General features: G+C 32.6%; 1 protein-coding gene and 1 long non-coding RNA gene across 3 annotated transcripts in view; one reads left to right on the top strand and one right to left on the bottom strand.

Annotated features, from left to right (window-relative positions):
- Positions 1–19,062, bottom strand: part of AGPS (alkylglycerone phosphate synthase) — a 127,267-nt gene that overhangs the window by 54,149 nt on the left and 54,056 nt on the right. The window contains exons 9-11 of the mRNA XM_029934335.1: positions 14,604–14,729; positions 12,068–12,176; positions 1,929–2,056 (exon numbers count right to left, since the gene is read on the bottom strand). Coding sequence (XP_029790195.1) covers positions 1,929–2,056; positions 12,068–12,176; positions 14,604–14,729 — 363 coding nt within the window. The remainder of the gene's footprint in view (positions 1–1,928; positions 2,057–12,067; positions 12,177–14,603; positions 14,730–19,062) is intronic.
- The window catches only part of LOC115287681, a 31,456-nt gene continuing 21,121 nt past the window's right edge, over positions 8,728–19,062 (top strand). The window contains exons 1-3 of one of the 2 annotated variants that reach the window (XR_003906600.1): positions 8,728–8,773; positions 9,758–9,808; positions 15,341–15,650. This is a non-coding gene — a long non-coding RNA (uncharacterized LOC115287681). Of the gene's footprint in view, positions 8,774–9,757; positions 9,809–15,340; positions 15,777–19,062 lie in introns of those variants that run through there. The other variant, XR_003906599.1, reaches the window with a different exon arrangement.

Consider the following 19,062-nt stretch of genomic DNA (forward strand, 5'->3'; position numbering starts at 1 on the left):
CAGAACACAAAAACTTAGCTTTCCATTCTTCTAGGTTTTAACTCACAGGCAAAACCATAAGCTTTGCAATGAGTTCTTTTATTCCTTAACACCTAGGCTTTCTTAAATTTGAAATTACTTTCCTTTGCCTTTAAATGTGGAAGGGTTTAGTGACAAGTATCAGAACACATTTGAACTTTACTACTCAGTGCTCAGATATCATGTCAGAATAACAAATATTATTTACTCCTGAAACTTGTTTCTACTTTTCCTTTATTCAGTAATCCTTTTAAATATAATATTTAATATTACATTATATATAGTATATATTGATATTTAATACATGTCAATATATTGCATATTTATAATTTACATATACACATATAATTTATAAATAACATTTAGATATCAGACCATCTCATTATTTTGGCAAACATAGCATAATACTTAACTATATATTCCAGCACCCTAACCATAACATAATATCCCCAAGGTTCTAGGAACTAAGAGTTCCTCTCTAAAAATTTCAACTATTAACATTTGCTTTTGCTTTACCACCACCACCAAAGTAACCTGCCACAAGTTCAAGAATGTTCATTTCATGACTATACTTCTTTTTAAATTATTCCCCCACCCAGAAAAAGACAATCAAGATTAAGGAGCCTATGGTTAAGTCTTAATGAAGGAAGTAATTTAACTGATAAGGAATTGAAGCTACTTGGAAATTATAAAAATTATCCTTGTCAACTGAACACATTAGGTGATCACAGCTGAACTTCCTCCAAGTAGAAAACCAACGGGAAAAAATGAATGTCTCAGAAAGCAAAACTGAACATATGAAATAAAGAACACTAAAAATGGTAACTTTGTGATTAAATGTAAAATATTTTTGCTTATTTTAAATTTCTTTAAAACATTTATGTCTTAGAATGGTGGGATGGTAAGACTCTTGGCCACTTTCCATTTCAGTACTTTAAAGAGTCCACAATGAATATGGAGTATTTGCTGGATATCATTCCTTGGCCTCAGCAGATCCTCCTTTCACTTTGCTCATGATACCTGGCAGCTGACCTCTATGGGTCAGGTTGGAAAGGTCCCTTGCCTCCAGATTCTAGTTGCATATAGCTGATGGGAACTACTAAAGAACTCCAGGAGTTTGGAAAGAGCAAGAAGAAACACACTGGAGTATACTCCCTTGACTTCCTTCCTGCAGAGAAATGTTGAAATGAGAATTTTTCACAAACCATTATAGTTCAAATAATGAACTGAATACCTAAAGAAACCCAAGAATTTCTACACTGATACACAGAACACAGAAATAAAATTACCTGCCATTATCTAGTCTTTTAAAAATCCTTGATATCATATCTTTTTTTAAAATAAGGGAACAGAAAATGGGAATTCCTCTTAACGTATAGCTAAATATATTATGTTATGTTATGTTAATTTTTGCTATAGCTTAGGTTATATTATAAAACAAAGTAGGGTCTAGTAGCACATTCTAAGTATTGATAGTTTGATTACCTAGATTTAATTTCTATATTTTTGGATCATTGACATTTGGCCATTTATTTTAATTTCAATAAATGTCACAGTTTAAGAAAAAATATATATTACTTCAAATTAATCACAAAACATCTTACCTAAAAATAATTTAAGAAAACGTAACATTCATTAAAAGCAGAGTCATTCAAAGCCATCAACTCAAGTACATATCTTACCTTGGCTTAAAATCACACAGCACTCTTCAAACCAAGAAATAAAGAAATAGCAACTGCACTTACAGGGACGACTTTACATTACCTTTTCATACAGAACTGGGTAAAAACCATATATATAACACAACTAAATATGAAGAGTATATGTGACATACAAAATCAGTTACGCACAATTTTAAAACTATAAATATATATGGGTGGGGTTTTTGTTCTTTTTTTTGTTTTTTTTACCTGTTTTGCAATTTCTCTTAAACAGGCTACTCCTTGTTCAAAATTAGGGAAAGCTACTGAGCCATACTTTTGGTATTCAGGGATTGGTCTTATTTTTATTGTAGCTTCTGTTATCACACCAAGAGTTCCTGAAAAAGAAGGGGGAATAATCCAATATATCACATGCCAATTTTCTAAGTCATATTTAAATCTATTTTATCTATTTATTCTATTCATATTTAAATCTATTTAATCTATTCTATGTGGGGAATAATGGCTACTCAAGTCTTTTTAGAAAAACAAACAAATTTTATAATTTCTAAAAAAAGGTTTTAGAATACATTTTTCTTTTCTTATGTTGCATATAAATACTTTGAGACATTTTTAAGGTAACCCTTCTCCAAGTATATTTTTAAATCATTTAAAAAACATTACAACCTATTAAAAGAAAAATAATCTGAAAAACAACAGGTTTTTATATCTCATATATATTCAGATAAAAGTATATTTTGACATTTGTGTCTACTTTTACTGTGAGAACAATTTACTGGGGGCAAAAAAAAAGTCTATGAGAATTTTAAATGATACAAGTAATTAGAGGGACTATTATTATGTTGCCTTTTTTCCTAAGAATTCATACAATAACAAAGGCAACACTGAGATGCCCTTGTAGAACAGAAAAAAAAAAAAAAAAAAACCAACAACAGATATTTCAGAGACAAAATAGTTACTTTAAATATCTAGCACAAGAGAACCACTACTGACACAAATCCTCTTTATTACACAAAGAGACAAATCAAAGAGGAAAATAGCAAGTTAAATAAAACTATATTCTACATGATCTAAATAACTATGTTAAAATACTTGAAGAGACATGGTTAAAAATGATTATATTCACAATGCCAAGCTTCTCAAATCAGTGGTTTCTGATGTACAAATGTTAGAAATTATTAATACTAGCAGTAAATTTTCTGAGAATCATGAAAAAAAGAACAGAGAAAAATCTTTGAATTGGAGAACTTAATGACAACACTAGAAATAAATAAATAGTATCACAAAGAACAAAGCTTCCAATAAATTTATAATATGCTCAAAATGTTAGTATAGAATACAAGATTGAAAACATGAGTCCTTAAAAAGTAAATTACATTAGGTAACAATAAGTTCATCATAAATACAAATGATTGCCTACTGAGATATCAAATATGGCCCTATTATGACTTGTAAAATTACAAAAACTCTGCACCTTTGGCCTGATTAGTATTTGAATAAAAAGTAGATATACCTTGTAAATTTTAAAAGATAATAAGTGACTAGACTTTATCTTTTATTTTAGAATCTTTAGATACAATTCATAGACCATAAAATTCACCCATTTAAAGTGTAAAACTCAATGGTTTTCAGTATATTCACAGATTCATGGCAACTATCATTAAAATCTAAGTTTAGAACATCTTCCTTACCCAAAAAAGAAACCCCATACCCATGAAACAGCCATTCTCTGTCATCTCTCCTCCCCACATACACACTTCAGCCCTAAAAAACCACTAACTTCTATAAATTTGCCTATTTTGAACTTTTCCTATAAACGGAATTTTACAATATGTGGTCTTTTGTGACTGGCTTCTTTCATTTAGATAATGTTTTCAAGGTTTATCCTTGTTATAACATGTATTAATACTTCATTTTTTAAATGTTTGTTTATTTTTGAGAGAGACACACAGAGTGTGAGTGGGGGAGTGTCAGAGAGAGAGGGAGAAACAGAATAGAAGCAGGCTCCAAGTTCTGAGCTGTCAGTCAGCACAAAGCCCAACACAGGGCTCGAACTCACAAATGGTGAGATCAGACCTGAGACGAAGTCGGACACTTAACCAACTGAGCCACCCAGGCACCCAGTACCTCATTTCTTCTTAATTGTGAACTATTATTCCATTGTATACAGAACTCATTTTGTTTATCCCTTCATTAGCTGATGGACATTTGGGTGTCCACATTTTTTTAATAGATTATCAGTATAATATAAAATGATATTACTAAGGAAGAGCTAAGATGAAAAAAAAGAGAAGCACAGTGCAAAGTATGGTGGAAGGGGCTGAGTTTCCATGCCCTTTCCAGATGCAACCCTCTCAGCACCTCCATGTGTTCACAAACATGGAAGCTCTCTAAAACCTGCATTTTAGCAATTTTTATGGAGGCTTCATCACAGAAGCATGACTGATTAAACCACTAATTCAATGTCCAGTCCTCCTCCCCTCCCTAGAGCTGAAAGTTCCAGAGGTTTCCACGTTTTGGCTGCTATAAATAATGCTACTGTGAATATATGTACAAATCTACATACAAACGTTTGTGTGGATGTATGTTCTCTTTTCTCTGGAATATATACATGAAGACTTCTTTAATTTCAGAAAAAACTGATCCTATTCCACATAACAACTCTGCCCTCAGCTACCTTTTCCTAAAGCTACATTCCAGGCAGGTACCACCAAGAGGTGGGAGGAGGTGGAAGGAGGTTGGCTCACTTCTCATACCCAACCTTAGCCGGTGGGACAGAGGCTCCACGTGGAGTGATACACTAATACTGGGGTCCCAATCACCCTTGGCCTGGCTTATAAAGAGGTGGTGTTTTGCCAGGAAAAGCAAACCAAGACTATTTGTTTTCCTTCTCCCCTCTCTCTAGCACTGAGCTTCTAAAGCAGGGAAGTCCTCAGAGAAAAGCATGCCATTGCTCTGCTCCCTTCTCCTCCTTCCCCTCCAGGATCAAGGCTCAGAGACTTCACAGGGTAAAGGAACACAAGACAAAAAATAGCTCCTAATTTCATTCCAAATAAAATTACTTTGTTTGCAACAAAGCATGGAGAAGTTCAAGCCTAAAACACTCTCAAAAACAGAGGAAGATTTGTAAAGGCAACTAGGAGGGCTTATTGGAGATAAAGGCAATGCTGTAGGCCAGTTAATTTGCCTGTATGGAAACAGTTGAAAGGACCCCAACCATGCTCAGAAAGAATCTCAAACACTAATCTCAGGAACTATCCCTTCTATTTGATAGACTCTAAAATGGGTAAATCCTATGGTATGTGAACTATATTTTAATAAAGCTATTTTAAAATAACCTCTATAACTTAATTCTCCAAATAAATTACAAATGAAACTTCAGAGTCATTTTCTTACATAAGGAACTAACCATCATACATTTTACAAATAGAAAAATTTTTAGAAATAGATATCTTAGACTATAAAAAGAGTCTAAGAGAACTTCTAAACCTTTGCCAAAACAGAGGCAATAGGCTGACCAGTAAACTATTAATACTGTGCTGTCTCCTCATTCACTGCACAGAATTACCTATCACATCTGTTTGTTCTTACCAATACAAGTAGTATTACTTTAATTTTTAATGTTGCTAATCTTCCTACTACTATACCAACACTATCACTAAGCTTATTTGTAATTCTTTCAAGTCTTTTGAACATTTTTAGAAGCTTCTATATATAGCCTTGGAACTAACATCTCATGTTAAAAGTCCTTTCTACAAATAAATTGAAATTTGACTGGTATGTACACCTAAACACAGGAATCATTTACTCTATTTAATCTGACCACAGATTATGGAAAACTTTAATAAATACTTGCTGAAACTCGAAAGTCACCAGATTGAAATTCGTTAAGGAAAAGGTCAATATAAGCCTTGACTATACATACGTAAGAAAACATCTGTTTAAAACTAAACTACAGGTTCCCAGATTTTTGTGAAATATTTCCTTAACATCTGACAAGTGAAGGCATTTGAAAATATTTCTTTGAATTATAGAATATAATCTAAATATAACCTAAATATAACCCAGAAAAAAAAGCCAGAAACCATTTAAGTGCCAATCGAATAGGGTCTGGTTAAATACATCAATGTACATTCAAGTAGCTGTTAAAAAGAATAAAGTGGCTCTAAATGTAATGATATGAAGGAGTCAGCTTTATAAAATGAAGTGTAAAGCGAAGAGTAGTAAACTCCTGTTTGTGTTTTTAAAACTGCATATGTCTATACTGATATACAGCAGTAAATGTTCACTCTGAACAAGGGAGATATTGGAAGACAGGGATAGAAGGCAGATCTTCCCTTGTACTTCCTTCAGTACCTTTTGAATTTTGTACATTTGTCTATATTTTAATTTTGTACATGTAATCACTTATTCAAAAAGTTGATTTTAAAAAATATATACCTTTACATTAGCAAACTTTCTTTAAAATTCTAATTCTGCATCAAAATTCTAAGGTACCAGCAAAAAGTGACCATGCCTTAACCTCTATATATATATATCAATACTGCTTCATGTAGACCAGGCACTCTAAAGAAAAGTAGCAAAATCCATCATAAACATTAGAGATTAGGTTAAAAAAGATAAAAATAAGTAAAATGAGACTTTGCATTATTGTAAGGTTAATGAAATGCCCAAGGTGAGTCTAAGGTGAGTTCTACGGGGTCCCACTGTGCAAGCAAAATCATCCAGGTCTCAAATGCAGTTTGACAGAGAGCAGCTTCCATTCAGATTTATATTCAAATTAGCCCATCACAAACGGATTTATCTAAATTCACTTCATCAAAAGGCTCGTTTCTGTTTTGTTTTATTGTATTTATTGATTCTTTTGCTTTGGGAGTATTGTCAATGGAGTGATATAAAAGACTTGGATTACTTATCACTTGATTATATGTACATTATACCACTTTATACACTTTCATATTTAAATCTACTCGATATAATCACTTATAAATAACTCCATGGCAATACGACATCATAGAGGCTTATATATCTATCATTCACTTTTCTTTCTGTTTTACCCAAAATATGTTGCAATAAATTTAAGAATTTTCTGTTTTATAATTTTCAAATATAATGTTTGTTCTCAAGAAAACTGAAAGCTTCAACTGCTATTTGATATAAAATGCAAGTATTCGGTTAAAATAAAATCTTCAGTAATTTGAAAATATACTTTCAGGTAACTTCAGGACTAAGAAAATGAGTCATTTGATTCTGAATCTTCCCCTCCCTCTGCTCATCCCCTCCCCCCAAAAACACAAAAATCAGCAAGTAAAATAAATAAAACCACAAATACTGAAATAAAATCTTCAATACTACTAGGAGACAAAACACATTCTGACCTTCACATCACCTGTGAAGTAGAGTAAAGCAAAAAAAATTCCAAAAGACCCTACGGCCTTCTACTTCTGCAAGTCTGTAAGGGTAGAAACTAAGGGGATGCTTAAAAGATTTCATAAGAAAGGGTACAGGGTATCAGAGGACCTGGAGAAAGTATAGACAGAATCAACCACTGTCTTAACCCGGAGGCCGGGTCCCCACAAACCACAGAAAGCAAAAGTGCAACAATAATGCCAAAATGTTGTCACAGGCCCCCGCTATGGAGAAGGGATGGAAAATGGGAGGAACTGGAAATGGCAGCCTTGGAGAAGCAAGAGGAGCATCATATTCAGAGAAGTATGGCACTCCTTGGAGAAAAGGGAATGAAGACAAAGTATAATAGAGGGAAATTAAAGAACCTATAGAAATAAGAGCAAAGAAGACATGCCATGCCTTCTCCCACCAAAAATACCACCATCCACAAAACAAGTAGCCCAGAAGAGACTGGGAGGGACAGAAAAGGACATTCCCAAACTAGGAACCCTTCCTAAGTAATAAACAGCACACCAAATCCACAAAAACTATCGCAGTAAGCCAGAAAATATAAATAAAAGCTTTTCTGCTGATAAAGTCTCTCTCCTAAACCAATTGTGATCCTGAAGAAAAAACAAACAAACAAAAACAGTAAAACAATATTTCAAACTGAATTAAGTATTGTCAAGCAAGCATTTGGGGATATTAAAAACAATACCTGAATTAGAAATACAAACATTAAAGGGGCACCTGGGTGGCTCAAGTCAGTTAAGCTCCAACTCTTGATTTCGGCTCAGGACTTGATCTAAATTTCGTGAGATAAAGCCTCATGTTGGGGCTCTAGGGCTCTGCATTGAGCACACAGAGGTTACTTGGGTTTCTCTCTCTCCCTGTCTCTATCCCTCCTCTGATTGTGCAGAGCTCACTCGCTCTCTCTCTCTCACAATAATATACTTTAAAAAATACAAACATTAAAAGCAAAAATGGACAAAAAGCAAGAAGAAATAAGAGATGACCAATCTAAGGAAAGAAACAGAACAGCAGCAACAACAATAACAAAACATAAAAAATGAAGGCTAAGTTATAAGATATCCAAAAGTGAACAGAGAACAGATTCAAAAGAAAACTTAATAAAGAACACTGAAGAAAGGCAAGAAAATAACCAAGACAAAGAAAATGAAATAAAGTTGGAAAAAAGGTCAGAGAAATAGTGGCTGAAATACAACTGGTATCCCTAAAGAAGAAAAACCAAAACACTGGGAGAAAACCTCTAACTGACACTACAATATAAAAAAACCTTTCCAGAATAAAAGAAGACCTAAATATAAATATAGAAAGAGTCAAATGGTTACCACGCAAAACAACCTAGGACAATCAACTCTGAGCTATAAAAGTAGTAAACTTCAATAATAAAGAAAAAAATTCTCAGGACGCCTAAGCAAAAAAAGGAAAGAAGCTACAAGGCAAAAAAGAACTCGCGTTATATTTCTTTAAAACAATATACAAAACCAGACAGCACTGGAGCAGCATTTTCAAGAAACAAGGAAAGAAAGTGCAACCCATGGAGAGTATATCCACCCATGCTGTCCTGCTGGTGGTATCCAGGTGAGAGAAAAACAGTTCAGAACATTCTAGAACTCACGAGATACACAAATGTGTCCTTCTGGAAGAATCTAGTAAAGAGATGATCTTTATATAACCAAAAGGTAACTATAACCTTTATATAACCAAAAGGTAACTAGTAAAATTACACAAAAGTACTGATAGTAAGCAATTTATTTATTTCAACACGGAGTAAAGGCTAAAACAAGGGTGGGTCATGTGTTAAAAATTACAAATGTACTTTTAACCATTTTTCAAATAAAAGAGTAAATTATTTTAAGTTACTAGTGAATTCCATATATAAGGAAAGAATGCAAAGCACTTCAGATGCTTTGACTATTGATTATAATTTTCATTATATTGATCATATTCTATCTAGCATCTAAAATGGAAGAAGCTGCTTGTTGAAAAAAATCATTATGAAAATTTTGTAACTCAAGACAAAAACATTAAATCTGATATGGTTAGTCACATGTAGAACTTTCTTAGGATCAGAAAAATACATTTTTTAATGATAATGCTTTCAAGGTTGTTATCACATGATTTAACTGTAGCAAAAAAAATGTTTCTAAAGCTTGAGGAAAAGTTTACGACTCACACTTAAGGCAGGAGGTTATTATTTAGATAGATCAAGATAGCAGATAAAAATACATATTATAAAAGAATATAAACTTGTGATGAGCACTGGGTGATATAAAGAAGTGTTGAATCACTATACACCTGAAACTAATATTATACTGTACATTAACTAGCTAGAATTTAAATAACATTTAAAAAATAAAATTCAAAAATAAATAAATAAAATTTTTAAAAATACAATTTAACATAAATTTACTTTCCCAACATGCTGTCTTCTGGTCTATAGTAAGATGACTCTGCATCCCCATATACACAGAGAAGAATATTAGGAACTATAAATACTCTTGAAAAGATCACTGATGCCAAAATAATATATAGCAACAACAATAGTAATAAATTTAACATTTGTTGAGTACATACTAAATTCTTAAGGACTGCTTAACATAATCTCATTTAATCCTCACAAAAAGCTTATGAAGATGGATTCTTTTATTTTCCCTATTTTATAGCTAAGGACAATGGCATAAAGAATTACCTAATTGGCACAAAGTCACAGAAAGGTAAGTAGTGGGACCAGGAGTAAAATCCATATCTGAAAGATTTCATGGTTATGCTCTTAGATCAGTAGGGCATTTTATATGTCTAATTATAATAAAATCTCACTTAAATACAGTAATTTACTCCAGCATATATGTTTAATCATATTTCTTTGCTTACTTTATTATTATTATGAGTTTACCTTCCTTAAATTCATACAATAATTTACTACTGAGAGAGGTAGTCCAATCTTTTAGATCCAGTTCAAACTATTTTAAAAGGCACAAAAGACCAAATTTCTCTCTCCAGCCATCCTATAACCCTTACCACTCAGCCTCTGGATCTGCCGCCTACTCCACCCTACACTTGAATCCTATGTTTCAGTTATATTGAAAAATTCACAGCTTCACAAGGCAGACATGGTTTTTTCTCACTTCTAATTGGCCATGCAGCTCTCTCTGTAGGCAACTCCCTCCCCACCTTCAACTCCTTATCAACCTTCATGGACTGCTTTAGATATGGCCCCTCTGGAGAGGTGTCTTCTTAAGCACCCATCAATGCAACTTTGTTTGTATTGCTCCTATATTGACTTCTATCATATAATTTATCATACTGTATTATAAAGGTCAATCATAACCTGCATCCTTCGGTGTGCCAGCATAGTATCTAGCAACCAAAATTTTTAAAATACTAAATGATAGAAGAAAAATAAAATGTTCGATATGGTTGCTTAAAAAGATAATACATATGTATCAAGTTGACTCCAATTGAATCAACAATATAATTAATAACAATCACTTTTGGTGCCTGGATGGCTCAGTTGGTTAAGGCTCCGACTCCGATTTCAGCTCAGGTCATGATCTCATGGTTCATGAGTCCTGCATCAGGCTCTGCGCTGTCAGTGCTTGGGATTCTCTCTCTCCTCTCTCTGTCCTGCCCTGCTCACTCTAGCTCACTCTCTCTCTCTCAAAAATAAACATTAAAAAAATTATACAAAATAAATTTTTTAAATACCTATCAGTTTTAATACCTATTTGTTATTCAATTTGATACCCAATAGCAAAAAGTTATATATTTCAGTTGACTTTGAGATGTGTTAGTATGAGAAGCTGTCGTATATTTACCAAAGAACTATATTATTTTAAGAGAATTTAACATTTTTTCTCATTAAAAATGTAGTTCTATTTTCCATTAAAGAGTACACTGATCAGAAAAGGAATAAGAGAGTAAACTGTGGAGACATCCTGACAAAGGTTTATTTTTATTTATCATGTTAATTTATTTTTAGTATCATGAAAAAATATCCAAGCTATACCACTGGTCATCAAATCAGTGGTGACCTCTATCATGTCACTGAGGACACAGTTTGTTATTTTTCCCTTCTTGATGTTACTGTCAAAAGATAGAATTTATGTCCTTTCATCCTAGTTTATTATAATTGCTCTAATATCTATGAATAAGCTGTTTTGAAAATCTATCTCTTTTTTAGCTTGTACACTTTCTAAATTAGTAATGTGTCCCTCCATTAATTTATAAATGCTTATTTTACCTTATCTGAATTTAAGGGATATCCCTCTCTACCACTCTATGAATTGAAAAATAAGACTATGTTTATCTTATCCATAAAAGTCACCACATAACAGTTAGTTTGCAATATAGAAGGAAGGTTAGTTTCTTTCTGATAAGTACAAAAATTAAATGTTTTATATAAGATAAAGAACTACATTTTAATCCACCCAGAATTAAGTAACCAAGCAAAGAATACTAGTTAAGAAGTAAAGAAAGCAAAACAAGAAAACAAGATAAGCTTTAAAAAATATGTAAAACAGAATTTTAAATTCTTCAAAGAATCAAATAGCAAGTAACAAAAGATACAACTATAAAAAGACAAGACACTAACACAATACTTTCTCAGTCCTTTCCCCCTGATAATTCAGACAAAATTAAGGAATACTACAATGTAAAAATTTAAAGCAAACCATTTTAAATCTTAACAACTACTCTTCCTAAAATTATTGGTTAAAACCTCTAAAATAAAACTAAAATAACAAAACACTAAGTTATCTCTAAAACTATAAAAAAAAGGTAAAAGGACATTTAATAAGATGTTCTTGTAATAAAAACTCCTATGAAGTACTAAATTAAAGTAATAAGACTAAAAACTCACCTTTAAATATATAAAACATGCCTTTCTTTCAAAGATCTTATATCACAATATCACAGATTTTCACAAAGCGGAGTCACTAACCTCTATTTTTCATAATAAATTTAGTTATATTTACCTTCAGATCCCATGATGAAGTGATGGATATCAGGGCCCGTTGACATTCGAGGTCCTTGACAGCTTTTTTCTATTATACCTCTAGGTGTTACCATTTTTATATGAACCACCTGTTTAATACAATGCATGATGTAAATTCTACACATTTGTCAGTAAATGGTGTGTGTGTGTGTACACACATCTATATATAGTAAAAATAATTCTACTTTTAAAAACATTGGATTAAGTGATAAATGTGATACCCTTCAGAATTCTAATACCTTCTAATAACTCTTAGACTAAAAATAAGTTTTATATAACTTTAAACAGGGAAAATCATTCTAATATTGTTAATGGTTTGGGCATATTCATCATCTTAAAAAATGAAAGGCACTTTTCTTTAAACCAAATTTAGTTTGGGATTATCTATGTGGCAAACAACTAAAGAATTAAAAAAATAAACAATGGTCATATTTTAACAGGTTCATTCCTTCACTTATTTAACAATATTTATGAAACAGTATTACTCACGCCAAGCACTGATCCAGATGCTTAGAATACTAAGAAAAAATTTATTCTTGCCTATTCCCACCCACAATGTATCAGCTTTGCCCACTTAGTAGAAAAGAGTGAAAAGAAGGAAATATATATATTGATTAGGTAAAAAATGGGATGGAGAGGGAGATGATATAATTGAATTAAAGAGAAGAAAAGAGGGGCGCCTGGGTGGCACAGTTAACCATCCAACTTTGGCTCAAGTAATGATCTCACGGTTCATGAGTTTAAGCCCTGCTTCAGGCTCTATGCTGACAGCTCAGAGCCTGGAGCCTGCTTCTGATTCTGTGGCTCCCTCGCTCTCTTCCCCTCCCCCACTCATGCTCTGTATCTCTCTCTCTCTCAAAAATAAACATTAAAAAAAAAAAAAACCAAAAGAGTAGAAAAGAGATATGTGTGTGGTATAGGTCTCACACCACTAAGAAAGTAAACATTGGAGGAAGAGGGTCACTCAAAAATAGTTCCTGAAATCCAAATCAGGAAATGGTTAGGTGAAAATCCAACACATTTTCACAATGTCTTTTTGACAGATAAACAAAAATAGTCTATTTATTATTTAAGGAAATGAGCAGAGGACATAAACAAACAATTCACAAAATAAAAACTAAAAATCACCAATAAGGACACTTTTAAAGTTTACATTTGGAAGCAATTAAAAAAATAAAAAATTAAAAGATAAAAATATAAATAAAAGGTCCAGTAAAATAACCATTCTCATAAGGCTACTGGGAATGTCAACTGATAAATTTCTATGAAGCAACTTGGCTATAAAGATCCAAAGACTTAAAAATGTATAAACAACTTGATTCAACAAATCAAGCTCTAGGAACCGGCCCAAAGAAAGTGATTAAAAAGTTGTATACTAAAGAAATTACTACAGAGGCTACTTTTCCCTTTAGTTTCTTCAACTTCAAAATCAAGAATAATTTAAATATTCATTAATAGGGCGATACTATAATAAACCATGAACTATTAATAAAGGAATTATATGCATTCAAAAAATGACGGTGTACATCTATGTTTATTTACAAGTTAATAAATTGATAACACTTTAAAGAGTAGATCAAACACAGCATGATCCTTTTTTATATTAAAAGCTCAGTATACACATGCAAATAAGCACATTGGGATATGTGCTTATAATTTGTGGTCCTTAAGGATCTCCAAAAAAAAGGATTAAATAAATTACATGATTTAGCAGTACTAAATGTTTGTTTACTTATAAAGTTTTTAACAATCCAACAGCAAAAGGATTAAATTCCTCTGAAACTAAATTTATTTGCAAAAAGAAAACTGTGATTTCTAAAATATCCTCAATTTAAAAAAAACAGGATAATGTAAACACTTTAAGTATTTACAATATACACTTAAAATAATTCTATACAGTGAATGTCATTATCTTACTTTACAGAAAAAGAAACTGAAATTTAGAAAGGTGAACCAATTTGTACAAGGTCATACAACTAATCACTGGGAAAGCCGCAGATGGAACAAATGATACCCAGTCCCTGCCAGGATACCCAGAGTTGCATTATTATCAAACTAATTCCCAGTACTAGATGAGCTAAAATAAAATGGGGTGCACATAAACCATTATAGGTCATACTGCCGCCTACCAGAATATTTTCAATCAGGCTCTTTAATTCCATACAGAAAAAAAATTTTAAGAAAATTAAGTATAAACTCTCCTAAAGGTAAAAAAAAAAAGGAACAGCAGTGATGATCACCTAAATAAATAGATTAAAATCTTGGTAGCTGAAGCCAGAGGCTTCATGAGGCTTCTAAGCTTTGTAAGCTTAAATATCAGTCACCTGAAAAGGAGCACTCATAAACAATGACCACAGTTATCTTTTAATTGCCTCTATTATACATAGTCAGCTTTACATCAATCAAGAGGTATACTTTTGATAGGACTCTACCATCCAACTCTAAAAAAAAAAGGCTTTAATCATTTTATGATAATAGACTAATCAATTATTATATAATAACCAAAAAAAATTTACCAGGTCCTCAATATTGCCATAGATATTCTTTTTCATGCCCGATGCCCGAGTAGATACCCATCCTCCCACAGTGCTGAACTCCAGGGAATCTGGTTCATGACCTGTACAATAACCACTTTCTTTAAGCTGAAAAACAAAAAAATGTAATATTTTACTACTGAAAATGATCCCATTTCACATAGCACTGAACACATTGACTCTTCACACTTTAAAATGTCTACATGTTAACTAGTATTGGACTCGTGAAAACCTATATAGAAAAAGAAATACTTTTATCATGCTCATCCAAATTTTTTTTAAGCTTTTGCCTAATGGAAAACTTTATAAAACTGAAAAATGTGGACCAAAAGACAATTCCACAGGTTCACTAGCCAATCTTACTCATTAGATCCTTAAATTCCAACTACACTCCCTACTTTTTTTTTTTTTTAACCACAAAGACACAATTTAAGTACTTATGGAGACCAGGTAATGCTTTAGTAACTGCCAACTTCACCTAAACACTTTCAATAAATAAAGCACTTAATCTCCTGTTCTCCCTACCCTAATATAATATGCAGCAGGCCTGCAGAAAATCTAAGCAAACTGCCTGTACTTAATTCTCTCAAGGAGTCATGTGTTTTAATGTACAGCCATCTGGCTAGGTTTCCTGCGTGTAATACCATCATTTATTTGTGATGCAGATCATGCATTCCTGTACATTAAATAGTCACTTGTTTCTCATTTTTCTATATTAGCTTGGCTTTGCCATCTGCACAGCACCTGAAGTTGAATGGATGCCCTTTACTGCAATACCACCAAAGCCGTTCCACTGAAATCATTTTAAAGACTCAGCCATCTCATGTCAAATGGTACAGACACCACCATCTGCACATCCACTGTCTACTGCACTCAAGCCCATCAATCTGTATTGACCGTTTTGATAGTCATCCAGTTAAGCAACTGCTTCTATTTTTCAAGTGAGCCATGCAGGGATGTAGAATATGTCAGCTATGTTTTTATCCGTAAATATGGTATAAAAGTTGTGATCCAAAGTGAGAGAACCTGGTAGGTTAAACATAATTTGTGAGCTTTTAAATACAAGCATTGCAAATAATGTATCTTTTCTAATTGTTCTGCTAGGGAAACAAGATTTAAAAAGACATCAACTGTTAATAGATTGTTTTCACTAAATATTCAAAATGTTTATTTAATTTTAACAGGTTATTAACTATTCACAAATAAGTAGCTTAAATACATGAATGAACAATTTTAAAATGAACACTATCAGGCTGTTATATTTCTTCCCTAACACCCAATCAATGTTTGCATTATTTACGCTCACAAAAAGACCACTATTACTCAATTTTTCTGAACTTAGAAGAAAAAGAAAAAAACATTTATAGAGCACTTAGATGTCCTAAGTACTAAACAGGGAGTTTTCACATATTCTCATAACCAAATCTCCAAGTTACCTACACCAAAGCAAATTAAATCAATACTGCTTCTGTAAATACATCCAATATTAGATATACTAATAATTTGCCTCTTATGTTTGGTATGCTATTTCATTACCTTCCCCAATTATAAAGTAGCTACTATGAGCCAGGAATTATGTAAAGCTATGAAAATGAGGATACAAAAAAGAAAAAAAGAAAAAAAAGACTGTCTCTATGCTCAGCACACCATTTTAAATCTACTTCTTTGTTAAAATCTAATGAACTTTCTACTATGTAAGTGAAGTAAGTGCAATGGTTAAGAACCTGAATTTGAAACTTGTTAATTCTTTTCAAGTATACATAGAACATTCTTAAGATAGACCTTATTGTGGGCCATAAAACAAGTATCAATTAAGTTGAAAGGATTCATATAAATGTTTTTTGAACACAATATTAACATGGAAATCAGTAGCAGAAAGATGCCTGAAAAATCCCCCAATAATTAGAAATTAAATAACAACTTGTAAGTATCCAATGGTCAAAGAAAAAACTAAAAAAGGAAGTAGAAAAATATAGTGCTTTGAAATGAATGAAAATGAATAGACATATCACCATTTGTAGAATATCACTAAAGCAGGGGTTGGTGGAAATTTAAAGTAATGAAAATCAATTCTATTTAACAAGAAGAAAGGCCTCAAATTACTTCATCTTCCATCATAACACACAAAAAATAATTTGACAAAAAACAAAATCTATTCCTAATAAAAACTCTCTGCAAACTAACACAGGAGAAACTTCCTCAACTTGATAAAGGGTATCTGCAAAAACAAAACAACAACAACCACCACCACTGCCTATAGTTAACGTCATACTTAATCATAAAGAACTGAATGCATGTCTCCTAAATCAGGAATAAGGCAAGGATGTCCACTTTCACTTCTTTACAATATTGTATTAGAGCACAAGCCACAACAATCAGATGAGAAAAGGGAATATAGTCATATAGATTGGAAGGGAAGAAGTAAAATTGTCTTTATTAAGAAAGGACATGATCATATATATAGAAAATCCAATAGGAGCTATAAGAAAACGTAGAATTCATGAATTTAGCAAGGTTGTTTGATATAAGATCTGTATACAAAAATCAATTGTATTTTTACACTTTTTTCTTAAGTTTACTTCTTTTAGTAATTTCTACACTTTCAAATGTATTTATACATTATAATAAAGAACATTCAGAATTTGAAAAAAATTTTAAGTTTATTCTTTATTTTGAGAGAGACAGAGTGGGGAAGGGGCAGAGAGCAAGGGAGAGAGAGAAAATCCCAAGCAGGCCCTGCACTGCCAGCACAGAGCCTGATGTGGGGCTCAAACCCGTGAAGCAGTGCAATTGTGACCTGAGCTGAAACCAAGAGTCAAACACTTAACCAACCAAGCCACCCAGGCACCTTGAAAAAAATGTTTAAGTACCATTTACTATAGCATCAAAAAACATATAATACTTAGGGATGAAGCTTATTTTAAAAATCATGAAGAATTTTACACAGAAAACCACAAGATACCACTAAGAGAAATTATAGACATAAAAAAAACCTAGGGATATACCATGTTCATGGGTCAGAAGAATCAATATTGTTAAGATGTCAGTTCTCCCCCAATTGATGCAGAGTCAATGCAATCCCAATCAAACCTCAACAGGCTTTTTTTTTTTAAACAAAAGTTCACAAAGTGATTATAAATTTCATATGGAAATACAAAAAAACCTAACGTAGCCAAAACAACTTTGGAAAAGATTTATGATATAGCTGCAGTGATCCAAACAATGTGGTACTGGCATAAAGATATACAAAAGATCAATGGAACAAAATAGAGCCCAGGATGCACACATACACAGACAACAGACTTTTTATGATGGTGCTAAGTGAACTGAAGAAAGGATAGTCTTTTCAACAAATGTTGCAGAAAAAAACTAGATATCTATATGCAAAAAAAAAAGCACCATACATAAACATTAATTCAAAATCTCATCAGAGACTTGAATGTAAACTAAAAACTATGAAACTTATATGGGAGAATGCCTTTGCATCCTAAGCTAAAGCAAAGTATGAAAGCAGAAGCATGATATATAAAGTAAAAGATTAAGAGGTGCCTGGATGGCTCAATTAATTGAGCCTCTGACATCAGCTCAGGTTATGATCTCATGTTCGTGGGTTCGAGCCTCACGTCGGGCTCTGTGCTGACAGCTCAGAGCCTGGAGCCTGCTTCCAATTCTGTGTCTCCCTCTCTCTCTGCCCCTCCCCGCTCATGCTCTGTCTCTCTGTCTCAAAAATAAATAAAACATTACACAAAAATTAAAAAAAATTAAAGTAAATGATTAAATATGTTGTGAAATTCATCAAAATTAAAAACATCTATTCTTCAAAAGGCTCTTTTAAGAGAATGAAAAGACAAGCCACAGACTGGAAGAAAATATTTGTGAAGCATATACCTGCAAAAGGACTTATATCCAGAATATGTAAAGAATTCTCAAAACTCTACAATAAGAAAAGAAACAACCAACCCAATTTAAAAATTGGGTAACAGAAAATCACTAAGGAAACAATGGACCTGAACGACACATTGGAACAGATGGAACTGATAGATATATTTAGAACTCTGCATCCTGAAGATAGGAAATTCACCTTCTTTTTGAGTGCACATGGCACATTCTCCAAGATAGACCACATACTGGGGCATAAAGCAGCCCTCCATAAGTATAAACAAATAGAGATCATACCATGCACACTTTCAGACCACAATGCTATGAAACTTGAAATTAACCACAGGAAAAAGTCTGGAAAACCTCCAAAAATGTGGAGGTTAAAAACCACCCTACTAAAGAATGATTGGGTTAATCGGGCAATTAGAGAAGAAATTTAAAAATATATGGGAACCAATGAAAACGAAAATACAACAATCCAAAATCTCTGGGAAGCAGCAAAAGCAGTCCTAAGAGGAAAGTATATTGCAATCCAGGCCAATCTCAACAAACTAGAAAGAGC

The sequence above is a fragment of the Suricata suricatta genome, chromosome 3 (genome assembly GCF_006229205.1).
Source record: "Suricata suricatta isolate VVHF042 chromosome 3, meerkat_22Aug2017_6uvM2_HiC, whole genome shotgun sequence".
Lineage (NCBI taxonomy): Eukaryota > Metazoa > Chordata > Mammalia > Carnivora > Herpestidae > Suricata > Suricata suricatta.